The 22,688-nt window shown below is 37.3% G+C and overlaps 1 protein-coding gene across 2 annotated transcripts in view; it reads left to right on the top strand.

Annotated features, from left to right (window-relative positions):
• thsd7ba (thrombospondin, type I, domain containing 7Ba) overlaps positions 1 to 22,688 on the top strand; it is a 281,967-nt gene that overhangs the window by 111,647 nt on the left and 147,632 nt on the right. For both annotated transcript variants that reach the window (XM_052142989.1, XM_052142987.1), the window contains exons 4-8: positions 6,736 to 7,579; positions 13,062 to 13,310; positions 14,002 to 14,171; positions 15,877 to 16,032; positions 19,005 to 19,202. In XM_052142989.1, the coding sequence (XP_051998949.1) occupies positions 6,736 to 7,579; positions 13,062 to 13,310; positions 14,002 to 14,171; positions 15,877 to 16,032; positions 19,005 to 19,202 (1,617 nt within the window). The remainder of the gene's footprint in view (positions 1 to 6,735; positions 7,580 to 13,061; positions 13,311 to 14,001; positions 14,172 to 15,876; positions 16,033 to 19,004; positions 19,203 to 22,688) is intronic.

The following is a 22,688-nucleotide window of genomic DNA, read 5'->3' as shown; positions in this document are numbered from 1 at the left end:
TTTGCCATATGGCCAACATATGATCAGGTGTATGCACTGTAAAGTACAATGGAGGACAAAGTATAAATAAAGGACAATATTTGGCTTAACATCATCCCACTACTGAGTAAACATGGCTTTGCATGATTTTCTGTGCACACATAGCACATCTCCTGGCGCTTGCCAGTTGTGTTGTTGGCAACATGCCTCTAGAAATTGATATATTATAGAAAAAACAGGATTTATGTGAAGTTCTAGCTACAAATTGAACCATAGGTTGAAATCACAGCTATGCATAATTTAAAAATCTCTCAAGCTTATTATGTATTAGTGTTATAACATTGTTATAAATAGCTAAAAGTTTGTAATAAAGGTTTGTGAAGAAATAAGAGATTCTTTAATATTTACCATACAGACTCCATTGAAACTTTGTGGATCTTAGTTTTCTTAATAAATATTACTTTAGGCTAACATGGTTACCTGGATTATTTTAATAGTATGCCTGTAGTAAATTGCTTATATTATATATTGCATATCATGGTTCTGGATGTAAGCATTCACTGGATAACATTTTTGCACTCCAAGTCCGGTCTTTATAATCACAAACTGTCACTCAAAAAGGTGCCTGCTGACTATAAAATGCTGCACATTAACACCACAGCTGAATTTTAACGCTTATTTGAACTTACTGACAAACCTGACAGTAATGGAAAAAGTGTGATCTCAAAAATGTTAAGGTGAACAATCCTTACATGCACATCACCTCCAACATCTGGAGTGTTAAATGTAGCTCGGTCTGGCTGGATGAGGCTGAGATGTTTGCCTTGAGCAGATGAGAGCGTCCCTGGCTGTTGCTCCACAGCCGACTGAACTCCACTCAATTATTAAGTAATTAAACATCAGTCATCAATATTTCTCATCAGTCCAAACAGACACCTGGATGAAATTAAGAGCAGTAAAAGATGGATGGACTAGAAGATTCTAACCACATGAGGTGCTGTTTATACGGATTCAATAATTAGGCACTCGCTAGACTGAATAAATTAAACGTGACAGGATTCAGCATGGTGATATATTCATGAATAATTTAGTACCTTGTGTATAACAGTTAATTTAAAGCCTCACAATAATTTACATATTGATGGAAATGTTCACATTTCTCTGTTTATATAGTCATATGAGAATAGTGAAATAATTTTTCCTAACAGCTGGTAATAAAATGTAAACTTTATAAGGAAGAAAATATAAGCATGCAATAAAATGCTAATCAAATTTTCCAAACATCTGGGAAGAACATGGGTGTCTCAGAAGACATTAAGCTAACAATTAAACAACCAAAACTGTAGAAAGAGTGTGACTACCTTGTGTGTAAACAGAACTTAATAGTAAGGATGGACATGTGGTCCAGGGCAGGTGTGAGGGAGATTTGGGTCAGTTGACACTATTACTTGCCTTTAGTGTCAGCATTTTGTTTTATTGTAGCTTTCTAATTTCCAGCTAATTAATACTTAATAATTGCTAATAAAAACAAAATAAATTATTTTGCTAAATGTATCTTTTATAGAACAGTAATTTATTTCTTGATGACGCACATAAAAATATGTTGCTATAAATACTGTTTGACTTTTGTGCGTGTTGTTTCGGTGCAAAATCTTATTTACCTTCACTCTAATTTAAGCAGATGTAATCAAAACCAAAATAGTGCTGCAACTTGAGTTTTTAAATTAAGTCATTCCTTTAAGCGTAAAACACAATAAACATTCTATTGATCATTGCAACAGTAATTCAAGAAATAATGATCAAATTATGGGGAACAGCGTAATAACATGGAATCCCAGTTATACCATAGTAAGCCAGATCGGGTGGTCTGGTCCATCCTCCTCAATATCTAGTGCTCTGAACCACCCCGCAAAATCGGAATTGATCGTGCAATTTGCATTCAGCACAGAGGTTGTGGGTGTGTTCGCCTGTTTCCTGTTTTGCATAATTACTTTAGTAAATCGGGCACAAAACCAGCGCAGACAGCGCGTGCATCTTAATATACAAGGTGCAAGTATTAATCAAGAATGATAATTCACGCTTGTCTCCTGTCAGTGTGTGAGTGAAAGCAATAGGTCAGATAGGCCTTCTGGGGCATCCTAGTGGTCTCTTGATGTAGTTACACAAGCTATAATGAATGGGGCGATACCACAGGCTGAGGGAGAGACAAGAGGGGCAGCAGGATGAGAAGGGTCTAGCAAGTGATGGACAGTGTGATTATTCAGCCCTGAAGGTGTAGCTCTCTGGAAGAGAATAGTTTGTTGTGTTTGGTGCTGCTCTGTCAGTGTAATCACTCTGAATCACACCACTATAAATCACCCACACAGCACAGCTGCTGCTGCTGGAACAGCTACACTGGCTGCAGGACAACTCCTTGTGCTTGCTGACCAGGCACAGTGGACTGAGAGGAGTCAGAGGCTTGTTAGAGATCAGTGATACACTGATTTTATGAGCTAGCTGGAGCACCTGTGTGTGTGTGCAGGCGTGTAAAAAAAAATGAAATCTTGAAGGTGCTGTAAATGATTTTAGCCTTTCTGTAAAAGCCGTTTAGGCTTCGTAATCACATGGCATAAATTGAATTTGAACTTAAGCTTTAGAATAATTTTCTACATTTTTAGAAGAAACAGGAGACAAAGTAAAATCTAATGACAGTGAAATAAGCATTCTTTAAATTATTTATGATTGAAATTACAAACGATCTTGATATTTTCTATTAATATAGGTCTATTCTAATAATAAATATAGGTACAGTGCCCTCCACAATTACTGGCACCCCTGTTTAAGATGTTGTCGAGGACTTTTAAGCACATTACTTTGGTGGTAAAAAAAAAAATCACACATTTAGAAAAAAAAAAAAAAACTTGAAATCATGTGTCCCACAATTATTGGCACCCCTGATGTTAATACTTTGTACAATGCACTTTTGCCAAAAAGACAGCACTTAATCTCCTCCTATAACATTTCACAAGATTGGAGAACACAGAGAGAGGGATCTTTGACCATTCTTCTTTGCACAATCTTTCTAGATCATCCAGTGTCCTGGGTCCTCTCTTATGCACTCTCCTCTTTAGCTCGCCCCACATGTTTTCGATTGGGTTGAGGTCTGGGGCCTGAGATGGCCATGGGAGGACATTGAGTTTGTGACTGCTGAACCATTTTTGTGTAGATTTTGCCACATGTTTTGGATCATTATCCTGCTGAAAGACCCAATTACGACCCATCTTCACCTTTCTGGCAGAGGCCATCAGGTTTTTATTTAAAATGTCCTGGTAGTTCAAAGCGTTCATAATGCCATGCACCCTAACAAGGTTCCCAGGGCCTTTGGAAGAGAAACAGGCCCACAGCATCACAGATCCTCCACCATACTTCACTGTGGGCATGAGGTGCTTTTCGGCATACTCATCTTTTGTTTTACGCCAGACCCACTTAGAGTGTTTGTTGCCAAAAAGCTCAATCTTAGTCTCATCTGACCAAAGCACACGATCCCAGTTGAAGTCCCAGTGCCTATAGCAAACTCCAGACGTTTACGTTTGTGAGTGTTAGTGAGAAAAGGCTTTTTCCTTTCATGCCTCCCAAACAGCTTGTTGGCATGTAGAGAGTGTCTGATGGTTGTTTTGGAGACTTTGTGACCCCAAGATGCCACTCTTTGATGCAATTCTGTGACAGTGAGCTTAGGACTTTTTTTTTACTTCTCTTACCATCCTCCTCACTGTGCGTTGTGGCAAGATAAACTTGGGACCTCTTCTAGCCTTGTTTGTCACTGTTCCAGTTGTTTTAAACTTCTTAATGATTCCTCTGACTGTAGATTCGGGCAAGTTAAGGCGAGTGGCTATTTTCTTGTAGCCATTGCCTGACTTATGAAGGTCGACACACATCTGCCTTACTTGAATGGTGTGTTCTCTTGTCTTTGCCATGTTGACAAATGGGTAAGAGAATTAGGCCTCTGTGTCACGTCATATTTATACCCCAGGGAAACAGGAAGTCATGAATTACTAATTAAAAGTTCCTAGATACCCTGACCAACTTTAGCAACTACAGAAATATATATATAAAAAAAAATCAATTAAATTTGTCAGCGGAATTGTTAGGGGTGCCAATAATTGTGGGACACATGATTTCAAGTTTTTTTTTTTTCTAACTGTGTGATTTTTTTTTTTACCACCAAAGTAATGTGCTTAAATAAAAGGTTGGATTTTCTCTTTTTTTGCATTTGGGTTCTATGTTGTTTAAAAAAAAGGAGAATTTTTAGAAGTCCTCGACCACATCTTAAACAGGGGTGCCAATAATTGTGGAGGGCACTGTATATATGCAAATCCCAGTGTGCGACGCATAAATCCCATTGGATGAATTTCAGGGAAGTTTTGTTGAACAAATGCATCTGCATCCTGAAGAACTACCACAAATGAACAATTGTAAATTAGAGTTAACATTGACCAAGTTTTTAAAATGCTATAAAAAGATTGTTCTTTGTTATTTCAAGATATCTAATGTATTAAATTATGTTAGCATGAATCTAATCTAAAAAATAAATCTAATTGTCAAGTATTAACAATATTATCTGCCTGTGATGACACATGATCAGAAACTACTCATGCTCAAATAAATAACATGAACGTTTCATTAAATGTTTTATTTGTTGAGGCCTGGGTAGCTCAGCAAGTATTGACGTTGACTACCACCCCTGGAGTCACGAGTTTGAATCCAGGGCGTGATGATTGACTCTAGCCAGGTCTCCTAAGTAACCAAATTGGCCTGGTTGCTAGGGAGGGTAGAGTCACATGGGGTAACCTCCTTGTGGTTGCGATTAGTTGTTCTTGCTCTCAATGGGGTGCATGGTAAGTTGTGCGTGGACCGCAGAGGGTAGCATGAGCCTCCACATGCAGAGTCTCCGTGTCATGCACAACGAGCCACGTGATAAGATGCGCAGATTGACAGTCTCAGAAGCGGAGGCAACTGAGACTTGTCCTCCACCATCCGTACTGAGGTGAGTAACCACGCCACCATGAGGACCTACTAAGTAGTGGGAAATGGGCATTCCAAATTATTACTGACATGAATGAAATATGCTGTAAATGTTACATTGCCGGCACATTTAGCAGTAACTACTCTGACATCTAAGCATTTATCAGCAGCATGGACTGGAATCAGATGGCTCTTGTGTGAGACTACCTTCACCGGAGTAGCAGATAATATGCCAAAGTTTACAAAGTTAATGAAATTTAATATATTCTGAAGTTTTGTTTGAGGTCAGCTAAATGAGCCTCTAATTTCTTTCATGCTGTAATCTCTTCCGAGATGGCAGCACCATTATTTGTTTTCAGCACTTTCTCGCATGCTGGTTTAATTTGGTGTCCTCCAGAGCCACCTACCTAGCTTTACGTGCTTCTAAACATCACGTATGTAGGCGAACTGTGGTTGGTTCTTTTAAAATGTCAATAAGAAGGCTGGTCAACAGTTCTTTTTGTGGAAAACAAAGAGGAATCAGGATTGAGAGATTATTTAAATTAGATATTCCAACAATGTTTGTAAATACAAAAACGAAAGTAATTTTCTCTATGATTCTATTTAGGTTTCATTCGTACTGTAGTGATTATTTAGAGTTTTGGTTTATTTTTGTATTTATTTTTTTATTACATTTCAGTTTTTAGAATTTTTTTAGTTAACAAAAATATGTTTTAAAGCTAGTTTTCGTCTTAGTAATCATTTTCGTTGAATGATAATAACCTTGGTTCGCTTCAAGAAAGAACGAGTGGCGATGAGTGGATGGAGTGGAGAGGCTTTGTTTATGCAAAAGAAAATCCTGTAGTATTTCAGTGTAGTATTACAGCTCTGTTCACTGCTTGACTTGGCCTGAAGTTTTATATACTCTGTGCAGGAAAAATATCTGCAGGAAAAATAAATTATGAGCCATTTGTTCGTGTAGTCAGCCTATAGACACAGGAGAGGGAGTCTGTGGGAGGAAGTGAAATGCCTGAACATGTTAATATTAGCATGGCTTCTTTTGGTGGATGAATATACAATTACAATTGTTACAATTCCTACAGCTTTGCACAAGCTTGTATGATTTTGAACGTTTGTTAATCCACTCATTTTAAGATGTTTATTAGATGTTTGTACATAGATATGGTGCTTTAAAAAGACGATGATGCTTTCAAGATTATGCAATCTTAACAAATATCTTTGTGGTGTATATCTGCTTCTGTTTTGCAGAAAATTCCAAACAACCATATGTTTTTTGACCTGGTAGAGTCTTTTTTATAGACCTGGAAAAAGTAACCACATATATATCTAAGGATCAGGATGGTCTCTTTTGACTTAAACCAGTTAGCACAGTTAGCAACTTGCAACCATTTATTAATGCCCTAGCAACCATCTAGCAACAACCTAGTAATGCCCTAGTAATAACCCAAAACACCCTGACATTGCATAAATACAAACAAGTATCCAAACCATGTAATATTTTTTTTAACCTATTCATTTATTCATTGTTGTCTGGAGAATTAAAAGCATGTTCACTATATACACAATTATGATACATATTTTTAAGTTTTAAACTCCTGTTATGTTTGGGTAATGTTTTACCTGTTTATGAGGATTATGCTCACAGCTTTGAGCTAACGGTTAGCTTTACCAAGATGTTATGTAAGAGTTATGTTTATGAAACAAATTTGGTTATGTTTCAAGATTAACATTTATTCTTTCCTCTCCCATTTCTAGGTCATTGGGGCAGGTGTATGGGAGAGGACTGTGGAACTGGTGGTGTTCAATCCAGGACGGTATGGTGCATCCATATGGAGGGCTGGACCACACACCACTCCAACTGTCGGCATGTAGACAAACCTGAGAGCCAGAGGCCTTGCTTTAAAGTGTGTGAGTGGCACCAAGACCTCTTTGAATGGGAGGTGTCAGAATGGGGGCTATGCGTTCTAGCCTTCTTCCAGTCCAACGAGCTCAGACTGCAGACTGCAGAGTGTGTCACAGCCCAGCACGGCATCCAGCGACGGAAAGTCCATTGTGTGCGCACGTCAAACCGCACGGCTGTCACGGAGAGGATATGTGAATTCTTCTCCCCACGACCTGCACTGGAGCAGGCTTGCTTGATCCCCTGCCCGCACGACTGTGTCGTGTCCGATTTCTCCTCATGGTCCGGCTGCAGTAGAACATGCGGTTCTGGGCTCCAACATCGAACCCGCCACGTGCTGGCGGCACCAATGTATGGAGGTGCTAACTGCTCCAACCTCACCCAAACAAGAACTTGTGCAAACCTGTTGCCCTGCCCAGTTGGGGAGGGTGAACATCACTACAGCCTTAAAGTTGGTTCCTGGAGTGAGTGCAGGCAGCCACAACATAAAGGACTCTGGATGAGTGGTAGAACCATGCTTGACTTTAGTACAGGAGATGCTGAGAGGAACACGGTGAAACGACATATCCAGAGCTCTCAACACCACCATCACTATCTCCACAACCACCATCACAGCCTCAAGAGCTTGGATGTGGAGATTGGCTACCAGACGCGCCAAGTTCGTTGCATGCAGAGCGATGGCAAGAATGCCATGTTGAGGTAAGGTGCCCCTGAACCTACACAGATACATGGAGCGTGTCTATTAAATTTACAATAATTTGTGTACAAGCAATGCATGCCTGAGAGACAAACCTTCTGAGAACAAAAACCCTTTTAAAGTCTAAATCCCAGATTATGCTCTTGAAAGCAAGGTACTGCTGCTTCCTGTGTGAAAGGAATTGCTGTGCTGCAGGATTTTTGAAGCACTGCTGTGAATTGAGCCTAGCTAAATCGTTTAGTCCTCCATTAATCTCCTTCCCGCCACCGTACAGTACAAGGTGAGTAGGGAGACATGCCTGGCAGCAGCATAGGAAAGATGCATCTCTGAGCAAAACGGACTACAGCAGGATGGAAAGGATTGAAATTACTCTGTTACTACAATCTCTGGATCCATAGCATGAGTTTGGAAAAGCGGTCAATCACTGTTTCTGTGTGCTTTGTGCCTTTTTCTTGTTTCACACTCTCAGTTTCGGGGTAGAATTAAAAGTCGCTGAGATGTAGCTCATCCTACCCTCACAAAGAGTATGGATTTCCCACAAATGGAGGATAATGAATGCTGGAACTAAGGCAGGCTTTGAACATGACTTTAAAGATGCCTCCTTTGCAAAATATTGATTCGCAGGCAGGCTCTCCTGATAAAGGTTTTAAGTCTGCAATGTAGACTTTCAAGTTTTACCCATTTCATGGTGCATTCTGGTGGAGCTTGCAATGTGAGTTAAAGGGATAGTTCACCCAAAAATGAAAATTTTGTCATTGTTTACTCACTCTCTAGATTTTAGGAACTATTGTACATCCAGTCACCATTAACTTTCATTGCATCTGTTTTCCATTCAATGAATGTAAAAGGTAACAGACTAACATTCTGTCTAGCACAGGGGTCGGGAACCTATGGCTCACAAGCCAAAAGTGGCTCTTTGTTAAAAATCAAGTAGCTCGATGGCTGTCTCACCATTCATCAACAACACATTATTGTTAAAACTTTCTAGAGATAATTTTCCTGCAGAAAGTGTAGGAGCGATTGCAAAGCTTGTAGTCAAAGACACTGTTTTGATTTTCTTTCTCCCAAACTTGTTCTACTCCTGGTGAACAAGGTTTGAAATTAACACCCGCCAAATTCAGATTTTTCATGTGGAGTGGCGGGTAATTTTGCTGATGTACCAATAAGACCTGTAAGATTTCTCAGAGTGATATGAAAAGAAATTAGACACAAAGATGCATGTATGATGAATTACATGACGAGACTCTATCCAGTTTGCTAGCTCCTTGTCTGAATGCAGGTATTTCATGCGCAAGTAATTTTGCTCATACCCATAACACCCGTAAGGTGACCTGCAAGATGACACATGACAAGAAATACTGTTAGTTACAAAGACATGCAATTGAAGAAATTTTTTTAATATTTTATCATATAAGAACAGAAAAGCCGTCAATGCATGTGTCTGATTTTCTGTTTGTTCAGAGGTGTGCAGCAGGACCCTGTCTCGTAGAACACGGGCATGTAAACAGTTTGGAATAATGTTGTCTAAGAGAATGTTGCAAATGATGTGAGTTGAGAACTGTAGGTTTCGTTTTTTTTCCATGGAGATCTTATGCAATGAGAACGCATCTCTGCAGATTTAGCAAATATATATATATATATATTAGAGCCCGACCAATATGGGATTTGTGAGACCGATGCCGATTTTAGAGGGGGAAAATTCACAGATTACGATATAGTGGCCGATATAGTTCATTTTTGAGCTGGTCCCAATTTCAGGCGAGACCACAAATTGGTGATATTCTTTTGACTGGATTTTTGACTAGATACCTAGCTTATCTTTGATTTGCAGGTATTGCAGACAACTATATCACCATTTTTGGGGTCTCACACCTTATTACCTATTCGCTGTCGCTTTTCAGCCATCTGTAGGTGAGAGGAAAGAACATCAGATTTTCTTTGGGCATTTTTAAGATGGGTATTTTTTTTAATGTAGAGATAACAGTTAATTTTAACTGATCATATATTTTATATATAAAATACTGAAATTAAAATTAAGTAGTAACTATAGCTGTTAAAAATAAATGCAGGGAAAAAAGTACAATATTTCCCTCTGAAATGTAGTGGAATGGAAGTATAAAGTAATAGAAAATGACATGGTAATACTCAGTAAAGTACATGTATCTCTAAATTGTACTTAAGTACAATTTTCTTGCTTAGCAAAACATCATCAGCAATATTTCCCTGTTAATGTATAACAAAACAGTCACAAACAATATCTCATGGTTCACTGCTGCCGAGTCAAGAGATAAACAGTTGCAGTGGTGTTACACCGTATTCTGCTATGTATACAAGTTCAGAAGAAACTTTCAACAGTGGGAAAAACAGATTTTTAAATATCACATTTTGTAAATGCAATGACTGTAATTGTTCATTTGAAGGGGGAATCAAACTGTGAATCCTTAAAAAAAATCAGTTTGGTGAATAAATGTTCACACATTAGCTTCCACTCTGACAAGGTATGAAAGTAGCTACACGGTTAGCTAGTTAGCTATAAGCACATTGTAATTGAGAGTAAAAGATTGAGGTTGTTTATTTACTTTCCAGCATTGCATCTCACCAACTAGGGAGGAACGTAGTGTGAAAACAACACTACCAGACACAATCCACCACTGCACTGTTGTCTGCTGATCTGCAAAAAGATGCTCTGATGTTTACCTTTCAAACTGCTACATTACTGACTGCACTGACAAATAATAGCTGGCTAACATAGCAAACAGATGTGATAAACATGAGTGGCATGGTTGTCAGGGATAGGGTTAAAATTATGTAACCCTTTCTTAACCATATGGTACATTTGATTAATCTAAAAATATACAAATAAACAAGAACCTGGGCTCCCAGCAGTTGAATGGTGAGCTGGCTGGAATAAATTGATCTACTTACCAATAAGTTGTAAAGATGATAATGTCCCTTAGCTAATAAATTACATTAGATATATTTATATAAACAAATATGTATTCAACAGCTATTATTTTCTATTTTTCTTAGCGCGGTGCCTCCACTAGAGAAACATTATGATTAGTTTTAAATCAAGTAATGATAGCTCTCTAGAAATATATGAAAAATTACAATAAGAAATAGATAAAAACAGACAATGATTAAGGAAAAGAAATAACAATATTTATTTTACCTATAATTTTCCCCCTTAAACCCAATTTTCCCTTTACATTTAGACAGTAAAGAAATAAAATCAAATAAAATAACAAATAATGACTATTTGTTTCACTTCTCAATTATTTAAATGCATGTTAACCCCAAAATTACTTCTTGTATTACCTTTTTCTTCAATATACAAAAACCTCAAAATGTAAACACTTGTTTAACACAAAGTAGAAACATTACACTTTCATTTCAGTCTTTGTAAAGTGTTCAGAGTTCAGTCTCATACACAGTTTTCCCAAAAGAAAATACCCGAGCACATGCTTACATTGGGGCCCATTTCGTTGGTGCACTTAATGTTCAAATGTAACTTTTTTCCGTTCAGTAACAGTATGTAAGGCAACTTCACTTACTTAATCCTCCTTTAGAAACAAAAACACAAATAATCAAATGAAGAGTCGTTCACTCCGTGACACATGGTTTTCCTCAGGTGATTCATCTCCCGTCTCACATGAAATGAAAATGTGACGCGCATCAAGTGAATCCAGTCTCTGGGAATCTCACACCGATCAAATGGTTCATCCACTGTTAGACACACAAATCTGGATACAACTCTGTATAGCTACGATCAACTGTTCAACAGACACTGTTTGAAGTTCTCTTAATGACAGTTATCACAGAAATATTAATGAACAATCATTGCTCTGCCCTCACTCACGTGGCGATGTAATGTTTCGAGCACAATGTTCAAACAAAGTTCACAAAACGGTTGTGTAAGATATAAACAACTTTTACACTAATCCGTATTTACTCACAGCTCTGTTTCTTGTCATTTTGGGCCTTATATTCTGAATATATCAGTCTCCATAAACGAACAAAGTGGAGAGAAAAAAAAAGGTCATGCATGTTTGGAACAACATAAGGGTGAGTAAATGATGACAGAATTTTCATTTATTAGTGTACCGTGCCTTTAATTTATAGCAGCATCATTCTACACATATAGCATAATATTACACAAACAAATTGAAACATATCATAACAGATAATCACAGGGAATTATGCCATTTTGTATATGGAGCAATGTGTCATGGGTGTGGTCTAATATGATGTGAGATGACTAACAACTTTTGATGTGTCGAATTAGACAGAGTATAAAATAGGGATCATCCCCAGTTAATCCTCGCGTCAGGTGGAAAAAGGCTTTTATATTTGACGCATAAATATCCTCATTACACTTATTGGCATTTGCATTTGCCATTGGCATATGAAGACACACACTTATAAAATTAGAGTTGATGTAGTGTAATTTTTGATGTGTATGTCATCTGTGTTTATTTCCATTGTTTGACACACTGAGAGCAAATCTGTGTCAGACAGCAAGATCTGACATTGTGATGGTATTCTGTCAGTATATACTGTATGTTTTATACATGTTTTTATATTTTTGCTACAGAGTTTTGTCCCTCTTTTTCCAAGGAATAGATTTCTCATTCTACATTTGTTTAACATGGATTTTCAATCATCATTATTCACAGTTCAAATGGGGGAGGGGCTGTAGAGTTATGTTGAGCAGAATGGGATCTGAAAGGTTTACTGCAGGTGTAGCATAACAAGAGAGAGGCTGCAGCATTATTTTACAGTGAGGCAGAGCATTTACACTAATTTACATATTCATTTGTGTATCCTATGTGCATTCCTAATGTAATGTAGTGATTTGAATGTTTCCCACCTGAGTTTAATTTCGGCGGTTTTTACAATTATAGTCTAATTATCATTGAAAATGAAGTGAAAATGAGTGCTACACAAACGGATTATGATATACACAATAATTGAATTGGGTGACTTATACGGATGAATTGCTGATTAGGTATTATATTTATTCATATTTTATACTGCATGCAGACCTTGCTTTGTAGGGTACAAAGGTGAATAGCTCATTTAAATATCCTTCACTTTAGATTCATATTGTTTGCCGTCTTGCTTTGCATAACATTTCAGATGCCTTGGTTTGATTTACGATCACTCAAGCATTGCTGTGTGTTAAACAATTTCTGACTAAAAATGAAGTTTGTCTTCTCTTTTCTTCAAATACATCACTGCTATTAAATATGCTAATTTTCCCCAAACAAATCAAGTTTGTTTTTATTGAACAACTATGACGCCTTATCAAATTCCAACAGTTGAGGAACAAGTCGGCCATTTATCTCTCAAACTGTATTTTTTAAACTCCAAAAAACAGAAACTGTCTTCTGTCCGTTTGTGACTGCTTTGAAGTATGTAAGTTTGAAAGTGTGTTTTCCATTCTGCCTCTCATTCTTATTTTATATGTTTTCTTGTCCAAAGCCTTTGTACCCTTGACAACAGCCCTGGAACATTCCAGCCATGCATTATGCCCAGAGACTGTGAGACCTCTGATTGGTCAGTTTGGAGTCCTTGTTCAAAGACATGCAGAGCATCAGATATGTCTCCTGGTTTTCGGGTCAGGAGTCGGAGCATAACACACACTCCCATTGGTCTTGGCAAAGAATGTCCCACCCTTGAAGAAAAGGAGGCTTGTAACATCATTGGAGATTTACTTCCAAATTGTCCCAGGTTTGTATTAACACTATCATGCTTTGCCTTCAAATACCTCCCATAATAATCAAAGGGATTGTTTAAAATCCCCCCCACACACACACCCACCCAAAATATTTTTAATAATAATAATTTACTCACCCTTATGTTGTAATATAACCATATAACCTTATTTTTCCGTGGAACATAGGAGAAGCCTCAGTCACCATTTATCCTCATTGTATGGAAAAAGGTGCAATGAAGTTGAATGGTGACTGAGACTAATAGTGCCTAATAGAGTAAATATGAATAGAATTTTCATTTTGTGTGAGATATGTCTTTAATTAATTCACACTGTAAATATGTGTCAAAAAAAAAGAAAAATGTTCAAGTGTTGTGATCAAGTATTTATTTCCAAAACCCCTGTTGCGTTTCAAAGATTAGCAGAAGCTAATTAATGAGATTATGCATTTGATCAATTGCAGTAGACTGTTATTTCATTAAAACCTCTGCTTTATGCAACACAACACTTTGACTAAGTCAATGCATTTTCATTAGCAGATGTTTTCTTACCGGAAAACAAGAAGCTAAGCCTATTAGTATCTGTCAGCTGTTGCTTACTGTGTCCATATATCCAACACAACTTTTGAGAGAAAACCAGCACAATTTAAAATGAGACGATAAAAAAGTAATGTGTTTTACCACATTGTGTGTATGTTTTGTTCTCCAGTTATGTGTGGAAGAGCACAGATTGGGGGGACTGTCAGGTGGCTCCTCTCCTCAGCCAGCAGGACAGAAGGCTAAACAATGTTAGCATTCTCTGTGGTGGAGGGATTCAGACCAGGCAGCTGTATTGCGTACAGGTTCCAGACAACTCCACCCCTCATCACAAAAAAGAGGGTAAGACTAACTGACAAAATAATGAGCTACTGTTATTTTGCTGTACAATATGGCTCAACAGCTGTGATAATCTAAGCACAATATGTTATCTGAAATTTTTTTAATCTAATCGAATTTATTAGGGTGTGTTCACGCTTGGCAGGTTTGGTTAGATTATAACGAACTCTGGTGCGATTGCTCTGTTAGTGCGGTTAATTTGAACAAGTGTGAATGCTGCCACCCGAGCCTTGGTGCGCACCAAACAAGCGGGCCGAGACCGCCTGAATAGTGGGTCATGGTCTGCTTCCAAATGAACTCTGGTGCGGTTTGATTGATATATGATATATGAATACCTGCAAATCAAAGATAAGCTAGATATCTAGTCAAAAATCCAGTCAAAAGAATACCACCAATTTGTGGTCTCGCCTGAAACATGGACCAAAGACATCTAAACGGACCAAAAACAGGAAGTAATACTGAATACAACTATGATGGAAAGTTCTTAAGATAATCTTCACAGAGTGACTGGCTGAGCAGCTGACAGGAAGTTGGAATCTCCTGGGTCCCAATGCCTGTCGTCTATTATTGCGACTTATACGCATGTGTATTTTTTTCTCTCAACATTGCTTTTATTCAGGAGCAACTTCATGCTTGCCTACATATGTTCATTACAAAAAAGTACCATGGTATTACCATGAAAATATACCATGGATAATCTTTGAAACCCATTATGATTAGAGGTACTCAAAAAGAGTCACCTTGTTCTGAAATTAATTTGAATAGTCACACTAACCATCGAAAACACGGATGGATTGGATGGATTTAAAAAAAAAAGCTGAGCTGAGGCACACAGATGAAGACGAATCCTTTCAATCAGTGTTGTTTGGAGAGAAGGATCAATAAAAATCACCAGTGGTGTTTGCTTTCCACCTGACCCAGAGGGTTCACTAATATTCACAGAATACTGTCAAAATGAAAGACTTTCAAGATGTTTTTCCAAAAACTTTTGGTGAAGGAACACTCATTGAAGTGATTACATGAAATGAAGAGCAAATTGTGTTCTGTTGAGGTTATGTTTGGTAAATCATTGCTGTACTGCCTTCAACAAATTCAAAGTATTTTTAACAGAAAAACTGTGTCAAATAACACTTGTTTGACAGCAGTCATATTTGGAATCTTTTAAAGGAATAAAGGAATAGTTTACCCCAAAATATTGTAAATCATCGTTTATATGATTTTCAAACTGATAAGACTTTCTTCCCTCCCTGGAGCACAAAAGATGTTAGAAAAAGTGTTAGGGGCCAATCACTATTAACTAATTAATTTAAGTGAATTTTTTTTTTTAATACATTTATATATATATATATATTTATATTCACTTGAGTTCCACTGAAGAAAGAAAGGCAGACATGTTCGGAACAACATGAGGGTGAGTAAATTATGACAGTATTTTTTTTTTCAGCTGGACTCTCCTTTTAAGTTAAACACTTGCAGTGGCTTACAATGGCTTAAAAATTAATTTGATTCGCTCTGATCCAAACAATTTATTTTGTGTGACTAGGTAGAGAATTGGAGCTCAGCAGGAAAGGTTGAACAAATATGCCTTTTCACTGAATCATTTTGTTTTTCTCAAGAAAGATTCTGACCCTATTTGACTCACATTCAGTATTGATATTTTCTTTGTACATCTTTATGACTCTCTCTCTCTCTCTCTTTCATTTCTCAGTGTCTAGGCCAGTAAGTGGGCATTTGTGTGAAGGAGATTTGCCCTCTGCGGTACAGCCCTGCTCCATACCCTGTCCACAGCAATGCCTGCTCTCATCCTGGTCCTCCTGGGGAGCCTGTCTCCACGACAACTGCATGGAGACCCAAGGACGAAAGGGTAGGACAACCTTTAAGAAATGTCAAATGCCATCAATAAAAAATATTCTACACTATTATTAATAGAATCTATTAAATACTTTAAACTTTTAAATAAGCTCTTAAATGGATGATCTCAGCATTTTAAAGGGTATGTACTTTATCTATACATATCTTCTCATAAGCCCTCTCTCAAGAACACTGCACATTTACTGCATGTCTCCACTGAGCTAAACTGAAGTTAACAGAGTTTCTATAGCTGACAGCACTTCTCCTGGTGAGAGGCAACAGTGTTGAAGATGATACCATCTGCTGCTGAATTTAGCTGCCAGAATACTGCCCTATAATGAGAGAATTTAGCAGAGGGAAGACTGATGTCCCACTATCATAAGTGAGGCTTTTTTAATCAGAAATATTCCCATTCTTTGGTATCATAAGAATAATTCTTAAAGGGATAGTTCACCCAAAAAAAAAAAAACGTTCTCATTATTTACTCACTCTCATATCATCCCAGATGCGTGTGACTTTCTTTCTTCTCCAGAACACAAATGAAGATTTTTAGAAGAATATCTCAGCCATGTAGGTACTCACAATGCAAGTGAATGGTGACCAGACCTTTCAAGCTCCAAAATCACATAAAGGCAGCATAACAGTAATCCACGTGAATTTAAATCTATGTCTTTAGAAGCGATATGTTGCGTGGGTGAAAAACATATTTTTCACCTTCTGAAAGTGGAGATTTATAGTAAAGAAGGATGTAAATATTGATCTGTTTCTCACCCTAAGCAATCACATAGCTTCGGATGACATCAATTTAACCACTGGAGTCATATGGATTTCTTTTATGCTGCCTTTATGTGCTTTTCAGAGTTCTGCCCACCATTCACTTGCATTGTATGGACCTACAGAGCTGCAATATTCTTCTAAAATCTTTATGTTTTGCAGAAAAAAGAAAGTCATACACATCTGGGTGTGAGGGTGAGTAAATTATGAGATCATTTTAATTTTTGTGTGAACTATCCCTTTAACACACTGCTGCAATCTCATCATCCACTTGATACCTCAAAGAGACAAGCTGTAGGTTACAACAGAAAAAAGATTATATATACAAATTAGATATTAAGGAAATGTAATTTGTGATTTTTCTTTCCTACAGGATTATCCCATAGTTTGCGTGCCTAGATTCACATTTATTGTTGTTTATAATGCAGCTTGTTAGTCTATTTAATGTTCTGTAGCATTTTACCTCAGTACTGTTGCACAGTACAATTGTCTCTTGATATTGGTTGATCTATGGAGAACTCAGCCCTAAAGCATTCATAAATAGAAAAATAAACTTCTTTCAGATTTAATCAGAGGGGCCTCGTAGATTTGTTTTATGTTGTTTTATTAACATTTCTAGTGCATTAAAAAATCTCAAATTGCCCATAGTCATATTTTCTGTCCTCCTTGTGTGATCTTCAGCCTGTGAATGTAAGCGTGTGCAGAGGAATGAATTGAACACAGGGCTGGTAATGATTATAAGTGGTAAATTCTATCCAGCATTAATGTGAGCAGGGAGCATTGAAGTGGGACTGATAAGGTTCTGAAGTATTGGAAGTGAACCTCTGCCTGCAGCCCACCAGTCTTTTCCATGAATAAATCCGATAGCTCCCGTGAACCTTTCAATTATTAATATCCGCAGGGATGTGTCTCCACCAAATTGTTTTTCACAGTTTGGAGGAGGGCATTGGCCATCCAGGCATTCCTCTCGATTGATCCAGAGGCCGGGTTCCAGACGTGACTGTACGTGAATATGTGTGTGCGCGCACAAGCATATGGAGTGCATTCTCTATGGGAGGATGTCCTCCACTGGTGTAGTTTTGGAATGATTGGTTGTTGTAATTTGTTCCTTTGGTGTCCTGGGATTGCGCCGTTGACATCTAAGAAATAAGAATGCTGTTTTAACAGCTCAGAGGTGTCGGCGGTTGTTTGTTACACTGTCAAACTGTCATGTATTGTCTTTGACGAACAGAACTTACATTTTAGTGCATGGGTCAAAGTAAATAATAAAATAAGGCAATGACAAACATAGCTAAATGTATGTGGACACACAAACACCACACCAATATGTGTTTATTCTACATTTAATTTAAAAATGGCAGGCATTTGTCCTCCCTTTGCTGCTAAAATAGCTTCCAATCTACTGGGAATGCTTTCCAAAAGATGTTGGAACATTGCTGCAGTGATTTGCTTCCTTATGATTATTTTTTAATGACTGCCAATTCAAACCCTCCTGCTGGGATGTGAGACTTCACCACCAGCATTTACATACTTTAGAAGCAAAGATTTGGGAAGTTAGTATCTAACCATTATTGACTGAAAATAGGATCAGATGGCATTCAGACAGCTAGTACAGTCATCTATAGAAATCCATCAGATTGTCCAGTTTGCTGCAATATTATAAATTATGCTTGGAATAATGCCTGGTTCATCATTATATATAATTAATGCTCTGTACTGCTATGCATATTGATATTGTCCAGAGCTGGCTACAGAAACGTATGCCAGTATATGAAATATTGCAGTTTCTTTTCTAAAACATTAAATGAAAAGGGTGATGGTCTTTCAAGCATAAAGATACATCTACTTCAACATTATAATAATGTTTTGCCCTCACGTTTAACCAGTACTTCCATGTGTTAATTGTTCATAATCCAAAATTAATTCTGTCATGATTTTCATCTCAGCTTGCAGTCATAGCTCACAGCCTTACAAACGAGAGAATGAAAAGTGCAGGCAAATTACGGCACAGCAACAGGAAGAATTCATTCTGCTAACAAAAGCTGTGATAGAAAGCCTTTTCAAATCAGTTTCTATTGCTGGCATATTTAGCCACCTCTACAATTTCAGTCCAGAACTCACTGGCCAAAAACTGCCACTCATTTTCCTCACAATACCCCTAATCCTCTGGTCTCTCTCTCTCTCTCTCTCTTTCTCTCTTTCTACTCACAGGCTACAGTCAGAGGAGGAGAGAGATTCTGGAAGAAGGATCTGGAACAGAAAACTGTGCCCATCTCCTGGAGTCGATGCCCTGTGAGGACCCGGTGTGCTTCCTGTGGCAGGTGCAACTTGAGGGTGCATGTGTGCCCAGGAATGGCAACTGTGGAAATGGAACCAAGACTCAAATCGTGGCTTGCGTCAACTCTCTAGGTACATAAAAATTATTGTGCTAAATTCCCCCAAAAATGTATTTTTGGGATATTATGCCAAACAAAACAAGATAAGTAGAAATGACTAGTTCCCTTTACAAAAGGCTTCACTACGATGTTGTGCTGCTAAGCGCTACGGGGAACAGCTTTGGCTGTGAGCTGAGCTGAATAAATGTGTGGAACACGTCAATGAACATTGACCGGAATTTATAGCCTTGGCTGATGTAATCATTAGATGCACCTGAGGCCAGGCTATAAATGGATACGTCACCAGGTGTCGTCAGAAACTCTTTTTTCAGAGCGATTCTGTTTCTGTGTGTTTCACACACCCTGTCAAAACTTTCTTTCCTCTGTTAGGAGATAGATTCAGTTAGGCAGTGTGCAGTGAACGTTGTTCTATTTTTCTCTTCTGTTTAGAAAATATTATATATATATATATATATATATATATATATATATATATATATATATATATATATATATATATATCTAAAAAAAAAAAAGAAAGAAAGAGACAATGACTGAAAGCAAACGGTGCGTGTTCCCCTCTTCTTGCTCTATAGCTGAAGACGGCACACATCAGTTTTTGCTGTTTGTTTGGGGGTAGAGCACGCTGCTCTCGCGTTGCAGCAGGGCGTGCTCGCCTCGCTTGCTTCCGGGAGTCAGCGCTCACGAAAAGATCGTTCGTGGGGCTCGTGCATGGATTTGGCTGAGGAGCAAGAGACGGGTTGATCCCTTTCTCTATGGCGCTTACTCCGTGCCAAAATCAAACATTCGACCGACCGATCGAACGTCTATCCGAACGTCTTGTACTTTTGAGCGTCTTACCGAGCGGGTTGACCCACGTGACGACCTGACGTGACGTCAACGTCTTGAAAATAGCAGTTTTTTAACCATGCAAGTATCCAAGCTAATGTGTAAAGACTATAAATGGACATTAAAGGCAATACATATAAATATTGTACCCCTAAAACAACACTAAAACATTTCTCCTGAATCCTGTGCATGTGAGGCTATGTGTTTTACTTTCAAAGAGCAGAAATACTGTAGGCTAGCCTATATACAGTCATTCAATAGTCTTAATTTGACCAATATAATCATTTTAACTAGTTTTTATTGTTCATTTTATTGCCCAATGTACAATGTTCTCACAGTCCATAAAAGAAAGCACTCCCAAATTAATAAATGTAGCCTTTCATTTAAAAGAAGGTTTTCATAAATATATATTATATTTATATATTTGGAAATACAGATAGACCTAGCCTATATAGAATATCCATTTATACACACACACACACACACACACACACACACATTTATATTTTAAACTGTTGTGACCTGTGAATCTACAGTTTAAAATATTTGCAGAACTTAAAAAAAAGCTAAGTACAATTTATTGTAATAATATTGTTACTGAAAGTTTTATATAGCATAATTAAAATAATTTACTTTTCCAACAAATGTTACAAGTCCAGTACTGTCATGGTGCTCTTCGGTCACTTTTGACCAAACAATTTTCTGTTTTGAATTTTAAAATTCACAATTATACACAAATGAACTGGTAGGGCTATTACCACACAGCATAATTGAGTCAGAAGACTGAAATAAGAGGTGGAAATGAGATCAGATCCAGATGGATTAAGCTGTGATAAAATATTTGCTGTTTATTTTTTATTTATTGATTTTTTCTGTTATGTGTAACAAAATGCTTTCTCTGTATTCAGGTTTGACTGTAATAATAGCCTAATGCAAATATATTTTTTTTATTGACTCTTGTGTGCATGATCTGAAAGCACTGTTTGATTTTGAGCACAGATAAAATGGTTTTGAGTCTTTTTTTTTTCTTTTTTTTTTTGAAAGAAGAGTCAGATGTTCTCTGAATGTAGTTTGAAAATTTGGTTTTGTGTTTAAGGTTTTAAAAATTAATGATGTTTCCAAGAAATGTGTTTTAGCAATTCAGGAAACCTGTAAGCTAATATATTAAAAACATTCATACTATTTTTTATACATAGGCTATCACACAGATAACAAACTAATAAAAAGTTAATCTAATCAAGCATAATCTCAGTCTTAATAAAATTACTAAATTATCATAATCTTTCACAAATAGACATCATAAATGTTAAAGTGGAAAGGTTTATTTAAAAAATTTGTATAACAGTTCTAATATTACATATAGACATAGTCAGCTGAATATACTTTACTTTGTAATTACGGTTCGTTGATTTTCATGTCTGCCACATATAAACAATGAGCCAAAACGAAATTATTGATCATTTTCATAAAATCATATGTAACACGTTCCTACGAGTGCTGACGTGTTGTTAACGCGTTCCTATGGCGACCGGTCGGAAGTGCGAGTAACCGATCGTCATCCCAACGTGTTGTTTACGTGTGAAGACACGTTGTAACACGTTTGTGTTTTTCTTACCTTAGTTTAACTTCTTACGCTTCTATTGTGTCCTCTAACTAGTCCACATTTGATTAGTGCAATGGCAAATTTTTTTATGAAGGTTTCAAGCTGGTCCACGCTTTTCAGCTGGGGATCACTCATAACAACTTGAACAAGGAATACCAAATCAAACAAGTAACAAGACTTACCCTGATGAACTGGATTGGTTCATTTTGATAGATTTTAATTTCGGCAAAAAAAAATCCAATGTAGGCTAGTTAGTGAGCGGAATAGGTGCAGATTCAACGAAATTAACGCAGCAGGATACAGACCTCCCCCCGCATTGGTCCGCAACTGGAGTAATGGGCGTGCAAGAGGTCTTTACAATTGGTCGCGAAAGCTGCCTATATTCCACGCAAAGACGGGCCGTAAACTTAAACACCTTTGGCCTAAAGATTAAAAGGAAGAGATAAATTCAACGTAGACAAGTGTACTGTGTATTGATAATCTTATCAGACCATTTCTCTTCGTTAACTGTAAAATTGGCGAGAATAATATAAAAAATTTTTTTTTAAAGTAGCCTAGGCCTATTCTTTCTGCATGGCATTTTTTTTCTTCTTATAGTTCAGTAATCAAAATTGTTACGTTAGGATGGCTATTTGTGTCATGGTGCTAAAACAAGCCTGCTGAGACACTCGTGTTGACATGCAAGTTAAATTTATTCTCTTAACTTCTCACTATTTACCATATCACCACAAATAGCGTAATCAAATAACCAATTTACAAATAAGCTATTATTTGAAGGATACAGATTTCTCTTAATATAACAGTTATTCAAAAATATTTTTTTGTCTGCTTGCACATGATTGCATAGCAAAATATGTTAGAGCGGAGATATGTTTTACTTGTAATACAACTATGATTTACAATGGCATGTTTTTCTTTTTAGTAAAAGTGCATGTAAAAAATAACATCAATATTTTGCCTGATAAGGACAAATAGATATGGTTGATAATAAAACATTTACCAGAGAATTATAAAAATCGCAGATTAGTAACAACAGTTTGAACATGCGCTGCATGTCTGTCAACAAAA

Source organism: Xyrauchen texanus, chromosome 14, assembly GCF_025860055.1.
Source record: "Xyrauchen texanus isolate HMW12.3.18 chromosome 14, RBS_HiC_50CHRs, whole genome shotgun sequence".
Classification (NCBI taxonomy): domain Eukaryota; kingdom Metazoa; phylum Chordata; class Actinopteri; order Cypriniformes; family Catostomidae; genus Xyrauchen; species Xyrauchen texanus.
This window is presented reverse-complemented; position numbering and strand designations above follow the sequence as displayed.